At 50.3% G+C, this 15,243-nt stretch overlaps 1 protein-coding gene across 17 annotated transcripts in view; it reads right to left on the minus strand.

Annotated features, from left to right (window-relative positions):
• ZFAT (zinc finger and AT-hook domain containing) overlaps positions 1-15,243 on the minus strand; it is a 452,145-nt gene that overhangs the window by 168,243 nt on the left and 268,659 nt on the right. For 16 of the 17 annotated variants that reach the window (XM_061172112.1, XM_061172111.1, XM_061172121.1 and 13 more), the window contains one exon: positions 13,038-14,831. The exons of the other annotated variant lie outside the window; for it this stretch is intronic. In XM_061172112.1, the coding sequence (XP_061028095.1) occupies positions 14,592-14,831 (240 nt within the window). In that variant the 3' untranslated portion in view covers positions 13,038-14,591. Of the gene's footprint in view, positions 1-13,037; positions 14,832-15,243 lie in introns of those variants that run through there. 17 annotated transcript variants of the gene reach the window in all.

Below are 15,243 nucleotides of genomic sequence, written 5' to 3' on the forward strand. Positions count from 1 at the left end.
TGGAAACATACAACTTGCTCTCTATGGCGATGCTGCCTGAACCTGCAATCCGCCAGGAGCTTGTGCTACAATACAGACATTACAAATCAATGCACAGCTTCCCCACTTCCTTCGTTGAAAAAGTCTTAACACGAAACAAACAACACGGAAGTTCTGTAATGGGAATGAACAGCCTGCTTGATGACCAAGTCGACTTACATACTGGCCTGGAGCCGGGTCTGGCCTGGAGGGTAACAAGTGGTTGGTAACGGGGGACTAGTCCTCAGAGCCGGCTCTGTAGTTCTCCTTGCAGGTCCTCTCGAGCCTTGGCTGAGGAGGGGGAGTGCCCGGGGGCGTGGAGGTTTGGGGGTTGAGGGGAGGGAAGGGGCAGAGACTAGGGCCACACCAGCTGCTTCTTGATCCATGGGGGAGACACTAAGCCCCAGGGGCCTGCAGATGTTCACATGCTCCACACCCCCCATCTTCCTTTTCTTCTTTCTCTACCTGCCTTCCTTTGTCTGACTTCTTTCTTTCATCCACAGGTATCTGTTGATTCCTCCCTTCCCTGTGTCCCCCTCCGGCCATGTTCTCACTGGCCTTGGCGCCTGTCAGGCCCTCCATCTGGCTAAAGCCTGGACAACTTCACGGATTTGGCTGCAGAGCGTCCAGCACCCCGAGGAAGCCTGGCCCCTCAAGGCGGGTTGGGGCCCCTCCAGGCGGGTCGGGGCGCCCTCTGCGATGTCTCCACAGCCCTTGGAAACACCTCCATCACTTGACATTGCCACTGCCCAGTGACCTGCTTCACCAGATGGGGAGACTGGGTGGGGCTTGGATGAACTCACGTTCACCTCTGCACGCCCGGGTCTCAGGGCAGGATGAGTTCTCGGTAAACACGTTTTAAAAAGAAAACAAATTTGGATTGACTGTGCGAGACTCCATGGGGAAAACGCTAATTAGACTATTTCATCCACATCCGGGGGAGGCTGACTTCTCACCCGCAGGAGGCAATCACAGCAGGTGAGGAGAGGAAAACACCAAGGGGCTCCATGCTGAGCTGACGTGGTGCTGGCGCAGACGTGGTCAAGGTGCCGTCAGGGGACCAGAGGCAGGAAAGGCTTCCAGGAGGAAAAAGGCCTTGGAGGGTGGGGAAGATTCAGGGCCACGAAGAACACACTCCTGGTTTACTGGGACCCCAAAGCCCGGGTCAAAATGCACATCCCACTCTGATGGGGGCTGGGGGTAGGGTGGATGCATTAGAGGCTGAGGAAGGGGTCAGACGACAGAGCTCAGGATTAGCAACAGAGCCTGTATTTGGGGAGGACGCTTCCCCAGCCTCTCCGGGAGGAGCACCCAGACCACACTGAACCCCTAGTGCTGGCTGAGGCAGAAAGCATTAATTGCCTTTCTAAACTCAACAAAGATCATCCATCTTAATTAAGCTTGGCCCGTCCTGGGACCGTCCATCAGCTGTTGGTGTGGCAGTAGCAGGAGGGCAGCTGGGAGTGGGGGGGAGAGGAAAGGGACTCAGAGGGGGAGTGATCCCCACCGAAGGGTTTGCTAAATGTTCCTGGGGGTCAGGCCTCGGGTGTCCGTGATCTTGGACGACAGGGAGCAGAGCAGCATCTTAATTAATCCGCAGAGAGCGCCCTGGCCTCTGCATCACCCTCTGCTCTCGATAGCTGAATCCTTCTAATTTCCCAGCAATTTAATTAAAGGATCTTCCCCTTACAAGAAGGTCTCATTTTCCACGGAGCAGCATTAAAAGAATTAGGCGCCACTAAAGCTGATCGGACTGCGGTTGTTTCCCTGTCAGAACAGAAAGGGGACAACAGGATGACTCAGATGCCCACTGCCCCCAACCCCTTACCCCAAGCAGGAAATCGAGACCCAGGGAGAAGGGGTATCCTCCGGGTCAACGAGGAACTAGTGGCAGACTCGGACCGTGACAAACCCATCCCCTCCCATCTCCCCTCCATCCACTCCATAAAGGGCTGTAATCTTCAACTAGTGACTCCAGTTTATGCCTCTTTAAAATGACATGATAGTCATGAAAGTTAAATTTGGGTATGAGTGTAAAAGTACTCGGTCGCTGGAAATCAAAATTAACACAAATGCCTTTGCGGTTCCTAAGAAGCTGGCCTTGTAGACCCAGGCACCTAGGACAGGAGTCAGTAAACAATGGTCTGTGGGCCCAATCTGGCCCACCACCTACTTTTGCAAATAAAGTTTTATTGGAACACAGACACACTTATCGTTTCTGTGCTATCTATGGCTGCTCTCAGGCGACAGTGGCAGAGTTGAATAGTTGCAACAGAGACTGGATGGCCCACAAGGCCTCAAATATCTATCTGGCTCTTTACAAGAAATGTTTGCCAAGCCCGGGCAGAAGAGGGCAGGCTACATGCCAAGGAAATCAGATGACGGCGTTTAGAACATTGCCACGGGTAATCCTGGCGCTGACCCTACAGATGGGTGGGACGTGCCCACTCACCGAAGCTCAGGGAGGCGGAGGGGCCGCAGAGGCTGTGGAGCCATGAGCCGAGGACAGAGCCTTGCCCCACACTGCTGCCTGATGCCAGCTCCTCTGCACCGAGTGATGCCTTCCTACCCCGGGGTGGGCCCTCAGAGGTCCTCCAGCCCCAATCCCCCACTGTATGGGAGGGAACTGAGGCCCAGACAGCGGAAGAGCCCTCCAAGGTCGCTCAGAGATGGCGAAAGGGCCCAAGGCTCCCGGCTCCCAACACAGTGCTCCATCCGTCCTGTCAGGCTGAGCTGAGGTGACACACAGGCGGGAATGATGGAGCACCTGCTCCGAGTCTGGTGAGGCGCTAGGCAGGTACCAGGCCTCATCTCCAGCCACACAGGAGTGACGAACACAAGTGTCATCATCCCATTTTTCAGATGAAGATACTGACGCTCAGAAATAGAAAGGGAAGTATCCCAGGGCGTCCAGCTAGCAGAGCCCAGGCACAAACACAGGTTCCCCTGAGTCCCAAGTCTGTTTCTTCCAGGTGAACTGGAGCCCCGGTTCCAGGCTTCCAGGTGAACTGCAGCTGCCAGAGAAGCAGAGAAGGGTCGCCCCCCCCTCTGCTCTCCAGGGCAGTCCTGATCCGTGGAACCCACTATCCGCCAGCACCAAGGCCGGGTCAGTGGCTTGGTCGTCCTGGAGGCTCCTAGCTCCCCCTGCTGGTGTGTGATTCCCACGGCTCCATCTCTCTGTTGTTCTAGCTAAAAACCTGCTCTGGACTAGCGTTCAGTCCCACACTGCCCTGTACTTGCAGGTTACAAAGAGATTCCACAGGCTTTGGTGCAACCGAGATGCACACAGACCATGCGGGGGTGGAGGAGAGCTGGAAGCAAAGGGCTCTGTAGATGGGCATGCCTGCGTTCAAATCCCTGCAGGTCACCCACAGGCTCTGACCTCCGGCAAAGGCACGTGCTCCTCTCAGTGCCCCGTGACCTCTGGGACCCACGATTCCACCTCTGTGAAATGGGCAGCCCAGGTCACCTGCGGGGATTAGGAGGTGATGTATGCAGAGTGACTGAGCACTCCCCGCACGGGCAGGGGCTTGTCCTTGCAGTGGGGGGAACTGGCCATGACCCCCCTGCCCCCTCCTGACAGAAGGTCCAGGTGGTGAGGTCAACAGCATCAAAGGATGAAGGCTGCCCCCGGGGGGGCAGAGCCGCAGGGACAGTCTCCCCAGCAGCGGGGAGGGTATCTCAGCACTGTTATGATGCTTGCGTCACCAGTGGAGCCTAGCAGTGCTTCCCATGCCCACTTGTTCTGTGCAATGCGATGAGTCCCTTTCCCTCTCTGGGCCTCAGTTTGCTCACCTACAAAGTGGGGCTGCTGACTGTCTTCCTCAAGTTCCTTCAGTTCTGGCACCCTGTGCCTGGTTCATAGACTCTGCTGTCCTTTTTGATTATTGCCAACTGGGGAGTCACCTGTAGCTTCGCCCAGCCTCTGGGGCTCCTTTAGTGGTAATCCATCCTCCAGCCACTCTGCCATTCATGCATTCAACACAGTTACGACAGAAGAAAATGATGACAATAATTGAGGGGATGGTAATAATTAACCCAGGTTGGATGCTTGTGCTGTGCCAGGAAACGCACAGGTATCGTCTTCTCTAAGCCTCACAATGACTCGATGAGCAAGGTGCTATTGTGATCTTCATTTTAGAGATGGAAAAACTGAGGCTCAGAGAGAATGTGTGATGTACCAGCTAGTAAGCGGTGAACCCCTGGCTCCAAACCGGGAGTCTGACCTCAGATGTAACAAAGGTTCAGCTGTTCACAGCGTACCCACACTTCACAGAACGCCAGTTGATAGGTTTACAGAGACCCCTGGATGGGGCCAACTCTACTGATTATCACAGTCAATGCATTGTGACCTACAAGGCACAGAAACCAGGTGAGCATGCCTCCCTCCAGGCCTGACAGAAGCTGTCTTTCAAGGCTAATTTCCATCTAGGTACCCAGGCAGGATGCATGTGACCTAAGTACCCACCACAGGTAGGTGGCCAGTTGTGGTTCCCTTATTAGTTTCTCCTGGTCCATCACAAGCTCCCCGAGGGCGGGGCTACTGTCTGGGGCATCTCTCCATCACCCGAGGCTACAGGTGACTCCCCAGTTTGCATCTCTCCATCACCCGCAGGTCTGCTTCTGGGACGGTCCAAAAAGAGGTGCAGAATGGAAGGACCAATGCTGAGCACCGGTGGGGGGCAGCAAATACCACAGGCGACTCTGGCCTGACACGCCTTCTTCTGTCTACACCTACCTGCCCTTCCCTTTTGTCTGTTTTGTGATAGTTAATATACCAAACCGTCAATGCCTTCTTAGCCTGCAGGAAGTGTAACAACTGTTATCTACCACAAACCCCCGAAGCCTTAAATTGCAGCAGGAATGGTGACAGTGATAGATTAGAATTTTTAAAATCAAACCCAAACGTGTCCCTGTCATGGCTAAGAGAAGGGCCAAGTTGACTTGAAAATAATTTACTTAGAAAATTTTGTGATGCATGGTAAATTAAGTCCTCCCTTCAGAATACGTTTTGTTTTTTCTTTCCTCTTCCAAAGTATTAGTCCACTTAATTGATTCCCAAAGACTTCCTGCTATGACTTACAACTATTACCACTGGGAGGAGAGGGATGCGGACCTGGATTTCATCCAAGGGCAGGATGGACGGTTCACTTTGAAATTGTAAAAGGGGTTGGTGGCGTGATGGATCTGGAATCAAACAGTCCTTTCTCTCCAGCCTTGAAAGATGGAACCGAAGAATAGGGAGAAAATCATCAGTGACAACAGCTAATGAATTTTAAATACTTATTACAAGAAAAATTAATTTGCTAAATTGGCCCTGTAGATACAGGTTATAAAATAAGTCACTGTCTCCTCAAAACACGCGAGACTCAGAGCAACTAACGCAGCTCAGACTCGGGGCCACAGCCACGGCCATGTTGGAAGGTCACGGCCTCCTTACTAGGCACTGTCTTGAGGGGCCAGAGCCGTCCTTCTCTGCCCGACACTGTGTCAAGCACCTCACAGACATTACCCTGGTGAACCTCACTACCTGTGGGGCTAGTTGATCTTCATCTGTATATTGGGGCAAGAACACCCACACCTCCCAGCACTGTCCGAAGGACACATGCAAAGGCCCCGACACAGTAAGTCGTTAACCCCTCACAGCGATTATTTTATCATCTGCATTAGTGCCATGGTGAGGCGACGTAACCTAACTTCTCAAAGTGACACAAATGCCAAGAGGTGGAGTCAGGTCTTTCTTGCCTGGGCTGGGCTCCTTATTCAGAGCCCAGCCTCCACCCCCTGCGTTAACAGATGACAGCCCAGGAGGGAGGAAAGGCCATCGGAAGCAGGGCTGGTATTAGGGCTGCCGGCACGTGACTCTGGCTGAAGGGGTGCCTAGGGAACAGAGTCAGGGGTCTTCAAAGGCCGGTCGTCCAGCACCGCCCTCGGCATCCTCCCCAGCCCCCCCGCGTCACAGGCCCGTCCTGGCTGCTCCCCGTCTCCTGCCTGGCCCTGGGTCTCCTGCCTTCTGCTGGCTCCTGCTCTCACTTGCTCTGGCCTTCCAACCAGAAGGGCCCTGGGCTTTCGCTCCATGTAGCAAGCAGACCTTGGCATTGAGCCTCGAACCCCTCTCTGCCCCTGGAATGTGACCTTGCCCCCGACACCCTGCGCTTGCTCTGCTTCCTGGTGTCAGGGAAGAAAGATAACAGGGGAGGCGTCGTGGCATGGGGGGTAGAAAAGCAGCTGATGAGACGGGCCTCTCACACTGGATTCTAGTCCCAGACACACCCCTCTCTGGTTTCAAGTGTCACCTAAGGCAGGTTGCTTATCGAGCCTCCGTTTTCTCAGCTGTGGAAGAGAGACAGGAGCTGGCAGAGGGCGCTTTGGTTGTGAGTGCAAATCTTGCTTGGGCTCAAATTCTGGCTCACTACTTCTTGTGTGACCTTGAGCAAGTTTCTTAATCTCTCTGTGCTAATATTCTCCATCAGTAAAACTCTAGATGGCATCCAACTCACTGGTTGCCTTGAGGGCTACACAAGGACATCCATACCCTTGACACAGAGTCAGCACGAAGACTGGACGCGATGAGGCACAAGAGTAGCCTAGTGTGGTGCCTGGTACACAGCAGGTACTCATCACACATTATAAAGCAGGAAGGCAGGAGCCCACTCAGCCTTTCGGCACAAACTTTCACCTCTCCTGGCACAAAATACAAGGTGGGCCCGAAGGTATCTAAGTAAAGCAGTGATCGGGAGCTAACGGCTTGAATGTCCTGTGGGGCTCAGAAACCCAGCTCCCGGCTCAGCAGAAGCTGCCCAGGAAAGGATGCGACAGAACCACGCCCCCTCCCTGCCCCGCCCGACTCCACGGGGATCCTGTAATACAGACAAGGGTCCACCTTTCTGTATTTCCGGGACAGGGGGCGGAGAGCTGTGCTAAAATAAATGGTCTGCTGTGTCAAGATAGGTGGTTCTCTGAGAGCAGTCGCTCTCCAGGGACAACCCTGCCGGGGGGACAAGGGCTAGACGATGTAATGACACAGATGGAGAGAAGCAGTCTACCTACCGACACAGCAGAATACCGTGAATGCCATCAAATGGCGAAAGTCTCTCCCTTCTTCTTTCCTCCCACCCCCTTCTGTGTGGCCTAGGTCTCGCCAGCAGGCGCCCTGCCCACCCAGGGCCTTCTCTCCAGGCCAGATGCCCCGGCTTGGGGATCCAGGGATCCGGCTGGCTGGGGGCGGGGTCTGAAGCAGGCAGCTTCCTCCCCATTTCTGGCTTCCCCTCTTACAAGCTATGGACTGTGGGCAAGCTTCTCGACCTCTGGACATATTCCCTCTTGGTCAGATAAGGGTGACTGGGAAGCTGCCCCCGAGGCTTCGTGTGGGAATCGGTGTCCGGCCCGTCTGCACTGGCCATTGGGCCTCTGTGACTCACCATTTCTGGGCAGGTCGTGTTTGGTCAAGGCTGGTGTCTTGATGCCCCTTCTCTGTCTGGAGCCGGGGCTCGGCTGAGGTGGCAGCGAGGCCCTCCGTGTACCCCTTGGAGCCACACCAGGGTCCCCCTGAGTCCCTGCAGCATCCCATCCCTTGTTCGCGCCTCTGCCCGCGGACCTGGTGGTGACTTCCTTGAGCCCGGGACCACGTGTCGCTGCGAAGCTGTGTTCCCACAGCTTCACGGCCAGCGCCGGGCCGCTGCAGGCAGTCGATTCGCCTTCGCTGAATCAGGGGCGAGTGGGTGCCCACGAGGCTGTGGCAGGCCCAGGAGAGGCAGATGAACGACCATGTTACCGGGTTAGTAAACAACGGCCAGACACGGGAGCCCCACCCTGCTCACAGGCGAGCAAATGACACATCCCTGTTCACGCTGCCCTCTGCCACTTGCCCGGGACTTTACCAGGAAACCACCGTGAACAACAGGAAGCAGAACAAATATTTATTGTGTTCCTACGACGTGTAACACAATGTGCGAGATGCTCTGATGTACGCTGTCAGGGTTAACCCTTAAAACGAACTAGGCAAATGGGGCGAAATCATTTACCCCATTGTGCAGATGATGAAACTGATATTCATAAAGGTTAACCAACATCACAGTGAATCATAAATGGGGAAGCAGGATTCAAACCGAAGCCCACCTTGCCTCCCAAGCACAAGGCCCCCATGACCATTTAAAGTCACTTGTCCCTTCTATCCGTGTTGATAAGCGCCCAGGACTCCACATGACCCAGCAGATGCCCAGCGCGTGTGCACTGAACAGCAGCCCAGCACAGTTACCATTCTTCGGGGGGTTTTATAAATTAGAAGAATAAGATCTTTTAATGATTTCAGGGTCACTGAGGAGGCAAAGAAAGCACATGTTGGATGGGACCCTCAGAAATAACCAGCTTTCGAGGGTAGCGGCATGCAGGACTGACCCAGCCCTGAAGGCACCCAGACTCTGAGTTCTGTGGTCGTTCGTGCAGACAGCCGAGAGCTCCTGCTGAGCGGCTGGGCACCTGCCCCTCCACGTCACATGACCCCACCAGTTCTGGTCCAAGGCCTCGTGCCAGGGGACCTGGGACGGGCAGGCTCCTCCCTCCAGCCTCACCCCACGGCTTACACCGAGCACATGCAGTTAGACTTTTCCTTTTGTGCGTTCATGTTGCATCTTTCCCACGAGATCATGACCATTTTGAGTGCGTCGTTTGAGGGATATTCATATTTGTGGGCCCCATGACTAGGAGCACAAATAATAATGGATAATTACAGAGTGTGGGCCAGGTGCTCTGCTAATGGCTTCTTGGGCTTTGTTCAGTTAATGCTCTCAGTAATCTTAGGAGTTAGCAATTATCATCAGACCCCTTTCAGAGATCAGTAAACTAAAACTCAGACAGGCATAGAACATGCCATGGTCACTCAGAAAAGTGACAGAACTAGATATGAGCCCAGACTCTCTGTCTCTGACCTGGATGCTCAACCATCTCAACAGAACTTACACGGATACTTGGGCAGGACTAATGTCTCTGGAATACCACTCTGACCTTTGCACCCTGGGTCTATTAAATGGCCACTGTGTCCCCATTTAATTTTATTGAGTTACGTTTATTGAATAAAATCAATATCCATCATCTCCAATATCCAACCTGTTCCTCTAGGTTCTGGCTTCTGGTTGACCCTTCTGTCTTTCCCCTTAGAGGACCCACCAGCCTAACGGAAATGCTCATGGCTCACCATTCATCCTCCATGCTGTCCCACCCCCAGGGGTTAGCGCCACTGTTACTCTTTTTTGGAATCCCCTCCCTCTCCTTCGACTCCACTCCCTGCAAGTGCAAAGTCTATCTAGTTTACAAAGCCCCAATCACAGGCCACCTCCACCACGAAGCTTTCCCTAACTTATCCTGAGTGGGAAGTGTCCTTGCTTTCTGAGTTCCAGAGGCACTTCTTGCCTTCCTGGCTTAGGGAAAGCAGCCACTCCCCTCCTTGTATTAGAGCAGCAGCTTTTAAGCTTCCCCCAGGAGGTCCCCTCAGACCTGGCTGGGGTGAGAGGGTGGTGACAATGAAGGCCAAGTGCATGGGGCTATGGACTCCACCCTCTTCATCCAGAACAGTTACCACTTCACCTGTTTGTACATCTGCTTATACACCTGCATGAGATTTCATTTGAAGAAAGGGTTCTTGGAGGAAACAAACCTTGACCTCAGTGAGAAGTTACAACTGACACCGCACAAATACAAAGGATCACAAGAAATGACTATGAACCCCCAAATGACTATACACCCCAAAAATGTACAACCTAGAAGGAATGGATAAATTCCTAGAAACGTACAATCTCTTGAGACTGAATCAGGAAGAAATAAAAAATATGAACAAATTACCAGTAATAAAATTGAATCTGTAATAAAAACTCCGAACAAACAAAAATCCAGGACCAGATAGTTTCACAGGTGAATTCGACCAAACATTTAGAGAGGAGTTAACACCTATCTTTCTCAAACTATTCCAAAAACTTGAACAGAAAGGAACATTTCTGAACTCAGTCTACGAGGCCAGCATCATCAATACCAGAACCAGACATAGACACCACACAAAAAGAAAATTACAGAATAATATCACTGATGAACTTAGATGCAAAAATCCTCAACTAAATATTATCAAACCAAATTCAACAATACATTAAAAGGATCATACACCATGATCAAGTGGGATTTATTCCAGGGATGCAAGCATAGTCCAATATCTCCAAGTCAATCAATGTGATACACCACATTAACAAATTGAAAAATAAAAATCATATGATCATCTCAATAGATGCAGAAAAGGCTTTTGGCAGAATTCAATATATATTTATGATGAAGACTCTCAACAAAGTCAGTATAGAGGGAGCACACACCTCAACATAATAAAAGCCACATATGAAAATCCCACAGCTAACGTCATATTCAATAGTGAAAGGCTGAAAGCATTTCCTCTACGATCAGGAAAAGACAAGAATGCCCACTCTTGCCACTTTTATTCAACATAGTATTAGAAGTCCCCAGCAATAGCAATCAGACAAGAAAAAGAAATAAAAGGCATCCAAATTGGAAAGAAAGAAGTAAAACTGTCACTGTTTGAAGATGACATGATACTATATATAGAAAACCTTAAAGGTGCCACCAAAAATCTGTTAGAACTAATAAATGAATTGAGTAAAGTTGCAGGATAGAAAATTAATATACAGAAATCTGTTGCATTTCTATACACTAAAAATGAACTATCAGAAAGAGAAATTAACAAAACAATCCCACTTATAATTACATTAAAAAGAATAAAATACTTAGGAATAAATCTAACCCAGGAGGTAAAAGACCTGTATTTGGAAAACTCTAAGACTCTGAAGACAGCACAAACAGATGGAAAGATATACCATGTTCATGGATTGGAAGAATTAATATTGTTAAAATGACCATACTACCCAAGGCAATCTACAGATTCAATACAATCCCCACCAAAATACCAATGGCATTTTCACAGAACTAGAATAAATAATCCTAAAATTTTTATGGAAACACAAAAGACCCCAAAGAGCCAAAACACTCTTGAGAAACAACAACAAAGCTGGAGGTATCACACTCCCTGGTTTCAAACTACACTACAAAGCCACAGTGATCAAAACAGTAAGGTACTGGCACAAAAACACACACGTAGATCAATGACACAGAAGGGAGGACCCAGAAATAAACCCAACTTACATGGATGGTCAATTAATCTACAACAAAGGAGGCAAGAATATGCAATGGGGGAAAGAAATTCCTCCAATAAATAAAAGAAAGCTCCAGCTGAGAAAATTGAACAGCTACATGTAGAATAAAATTAGAACATTTTCTCACACCATATACAAAAATAAACTCAAGATTAAAGACTTAAATCTAAGACCTGAAAACATAAAACCCCTAGAAGAAAACACAAGCAGTATGCTCTTTGACACCAGTCAGAGCAATATTTTTTTTTTAATATGTCTTCTCAGACAAGGGAAACAAATGCAAAAATAAACACATGAGAATACATCAAACTAAAAAGCTTTTGCACCATAAAGGAAGTCATCAACAAAATGAAAAGGCCACCTACTGAATGGGAGAAAATATCTGCAAACAATATATCAGATAAGGGGTTAATATCCAAAATATCCAAACAACTCATACAACTCAACATCAAAAATAAATAAATAAACAACCCAATTAAAAAATGGGCTGAAGACCTGAATAGAAATTTTTCCAAATAAGACATACAGATGGCCAACAAACACATGAAAAGATGCTCACTATCACTAATCATCAGGGAAATGCAAAAGAAAACCACAACGAGATATCACCTCACTCCTGTCAGAATGGCTGTTATCAAAAAAAACAGCAAATAACAAGTGTTGGTGAGGATGTGGAGAAAAGGGATCCCTTGTGCACTGCTGGTGAGAATGCAAATTGGTGCAGCCACTATGGAAAACAGTATGCCAGTTCCTCAAAAAATTAAAAGTAGAACTACCATACAATCAGCAATTCCACATCTGGGTATTTTTTCAGAACAAAAACAAAAACACTAATTCAAAAAGATATATGTACCCCTATGTTCACTGCAGCATTATTTTCAATAGCCAAGATATGAAAGCAACCTAAGTGCCCATGAACAGATGAATGGGTAAAGAATATGTGGTATATCTACACAACAGAACATTACTCAGCCATAAAAAAGAATGGAATCTAGCCATTTGTGACAACATGGATGGACTTAGAGAGTATTATGCTAAGTGCAATAAGTTAGATAAAGACAAATACCATATGATTTCACTTATATGTGGAATCCAAAAAACAAAACAAATGAACAAACGTAACAAAACAGAAATGGACTCACAGATACAGAAAACAAACAGGTGGTTGCAGAGGGGAGACGGGTTGGAGGGATAAGTGAAATATGTGAGGGAGATTAAGAGGTACAAACCTCCAGTTACAAAACAAATGAGTCATGGGGATGAAATGTACCAGATGGGGAAATATAGTCAATAACTGTGTAATAACTTTGTATGATGACAGACAATAAATAGACTTACTGTGGTTATCAGTTTGTAATGTATAAAAATATCCCATCACTATGTTGTGTACCTGGAACTAACGTAGTGTCATAGATCAATTATATGTCAAGAAACAAACAAACATGACACACAGGCTTCTAAACATTAAGAGAAAAAAAATCCATCATTTCGTTGTACCATTTACCTTTACCAAGACTTGTAAAAATCCACCACCCTTATTAGAGAAATAACTCAAAGTTCATTCTTTACTGAAAATGGGTCAGTAATGTCTTCCTTGGAAACAAAGGACAGCAAACCACTGTAGGATTAAAAATAATTCTCAAGCTTTTTCTTCATTTGTTACTGAATCAAAAGTTTTGGCTGTTTTTAGTGCCCAAAGAGCATCAAAAATGTAGTTTCAGATAAACAGTTTTGTGAGCCGTCCTATGTAATATAGATGATTTCATTGTCTAGTCTAGAAACGTGAAAATCTAAAACCATGAGGCAATAGCTTGGTATTTTACAACTTAAAAGGATGGTTTATTCAAACAATTGGTTAGAATCACTATAAATTAAATAAAATTTCATTTGATAGAAAAAAGATCTTGACCTCAGTGAGCTGGATGCTGGGTGACAATGTCAGGAGACCCCGGGGCTGGACGGGGGCAGTAGGGCTCGCCTCGGTGCCTCCACAAAGCTGTCACACGGCAGAGGCGCCAAAAGGTACGGGATTTATCACAAGCACCAGGACTAAAAAGGTCAGTCGGACTAGAGAGCATCACGAAGGCTCCTGACTGTCGGTTTACCGCTCCTCCCAAGGTGGGAAGGGGCTGCAGCAAACCCAATGCGAGGTGCCAGGACGTGGGGCGTAAGACCGTTAACCTCAAACAGTGGCCCCAAAGCAAGGCTAATGCTTCAGAGGGAGAACAAGCATCACTGTCACGTTTTAAGCGCCTGGGTCTCAGAGGGGGTGGTGCTGGGTCTCAGAGGGGGTGATCCTGGGTCTCAGAGGGGGTGGTCCTGGGTCTCAGAGGGGGTGGTGCTGGGTCTCAGAGGGGGTGGTCCTGGGTCTCAGAGGGGGTGGTGCTGGGTCTCAGAGGGGGCGGTGCTGGGTCTCAGAGGGGGCGGTGCTGGGTCTCAGAGGGGGAGGTGCTGGGTCTCAGAGGGGGCGGTCCTGGGTCTCAGAGGGGGCGGTGCTGGGTCTCAGAGGGGGCGGTCCTGGGTCTCAGAGGGGGCGGTGCTGGGTCTCAGAGGGGGCGGTCCTGGGTCTCAGAGGGGGCGGTCCTGGGTGGGGTCCAGATCCAAGATTCTGACTTGGGAAGGGGAAAGGTAAACCCACCAACCTAGCAGAGGAGCAGAAGTAGTCAGGCAGAGGATGCTTTTATTCTATCCACCCCACCTCCTCAGAGTAGGAGGTGAATAGGAGAAAGTGCATTTATTTTGAAAGCAAAAGAATTCCAAGATAGTAAGCTGAGACCACCACCTGTGATGGGAGCGGGAGGGCCATCAAACAGTAGTTACTTCACATGATAATAAGCGCCCTTGATGCTTGAGGAGGGTAGAACTGTGTAGATAACCCCTCCCCGCTCTTCTCTCACAGGTGATTCAAAAACCGTAAGGTCACTTTCTCTGACAGCTGTCTCCTGGTTACCAGGCTGCAGAGCAGTCCCAGGTAAAGAGCCGGCACCTAGACAGGGGTCAAGGAGTTGGGCTGTGATTCAGGGAAGACGCTGATGAGGACTGGGGGTCTCTGTTCGACGCTTGAAGCAAAGGGGCTATGCGGTATGGGCTGTGTCTGGGGAGTTGAGGCACAGGTCCTTCTGGAAGCAGACGACGCGGGGGAAGGTGTGTGTGCCTGTGCCGGGGGCAGCACCCCGTGTCGCTGGTGACGCTGACCCCTCACCCACCCAAAGCGGGGCCAGGAGAGCCCCACGCGGCCGCCGGGGCGGACAGCGCAGAGGAGGGCGCTGCGGAGAGCACTGCCCTGGGGCCTCCCCGCCCTGGGTGTCCCGGCGGCTCCGCAGAGGCCGGCAGCCCTGCCCTGTGGTGCTGTCCCACACCGCGTGCCCCCTAGAGCTCCGGGGCCGGCTGCCCCATGGCCTGCTCCTCCACGGGCTGCATGGCCTCCTGCACGTAGACGATGAACTCCGAGGTCTCCCCGCCCTGCGTGTAGACGGTCACCGTCTCAATGCCCTCCACGTCGTCGGAGGACACCACCAAGTGATGCTGCTCGGCCAGCTCCACGGAGGCCTGCTGGAGGGTCTCCTGGATCATGACCGTGTGGTTGGAACTGGGCTCCTCGTCCGTGACCTGTGGGAGGGCAAGAGAAAGGTCACACGGGCCCCACTTCCAGGTCCAGCAGGACAAGAGAATCACAGCGACTGCCTATGGAGCATCTGGCACATTCCAGGAGCTGGTCCTTCCTGCACAGAATCATCTCAGCAATGCTCTACGCTTGCTCTCACCCCCGGTTTATAGATGAGGAGAGTGACGCTCACCGGTGCAAAGCAACGTGGTCAGGGGCCCCAGCTGGGGCTAATGGTGGAACCCAAGTTCAAACACCCAGTCCAAGCTCTTCTCGTGATGCCAAGCTGCCTCCCAGAGGCGTGGGAGTTGCCGAGGCACTCTAGGAGTTATTTCCTGCAACCGTGTAGAGGGTTGGGTGCGGGGTCTCCTGGAAATTCATAGCTGGTCCATTTGGTGGTGCAAAAGGGACTAGTTT

This window comes from Eubalaena glacialis, chromosome 17 (genome assembly GCF_028564815.1).
Source record: "Eubalaena glacialis isolate mEubGla1 chromosome 17, mEubGla1.1.hap2.+ XY, whole genome shotgun sequence".
NCBI lineage: Eukaryota > Metazoa > Chordata > Mammalia > Artiodactyla > Balaenidae > Eubalaena > Eubalaena glacialis.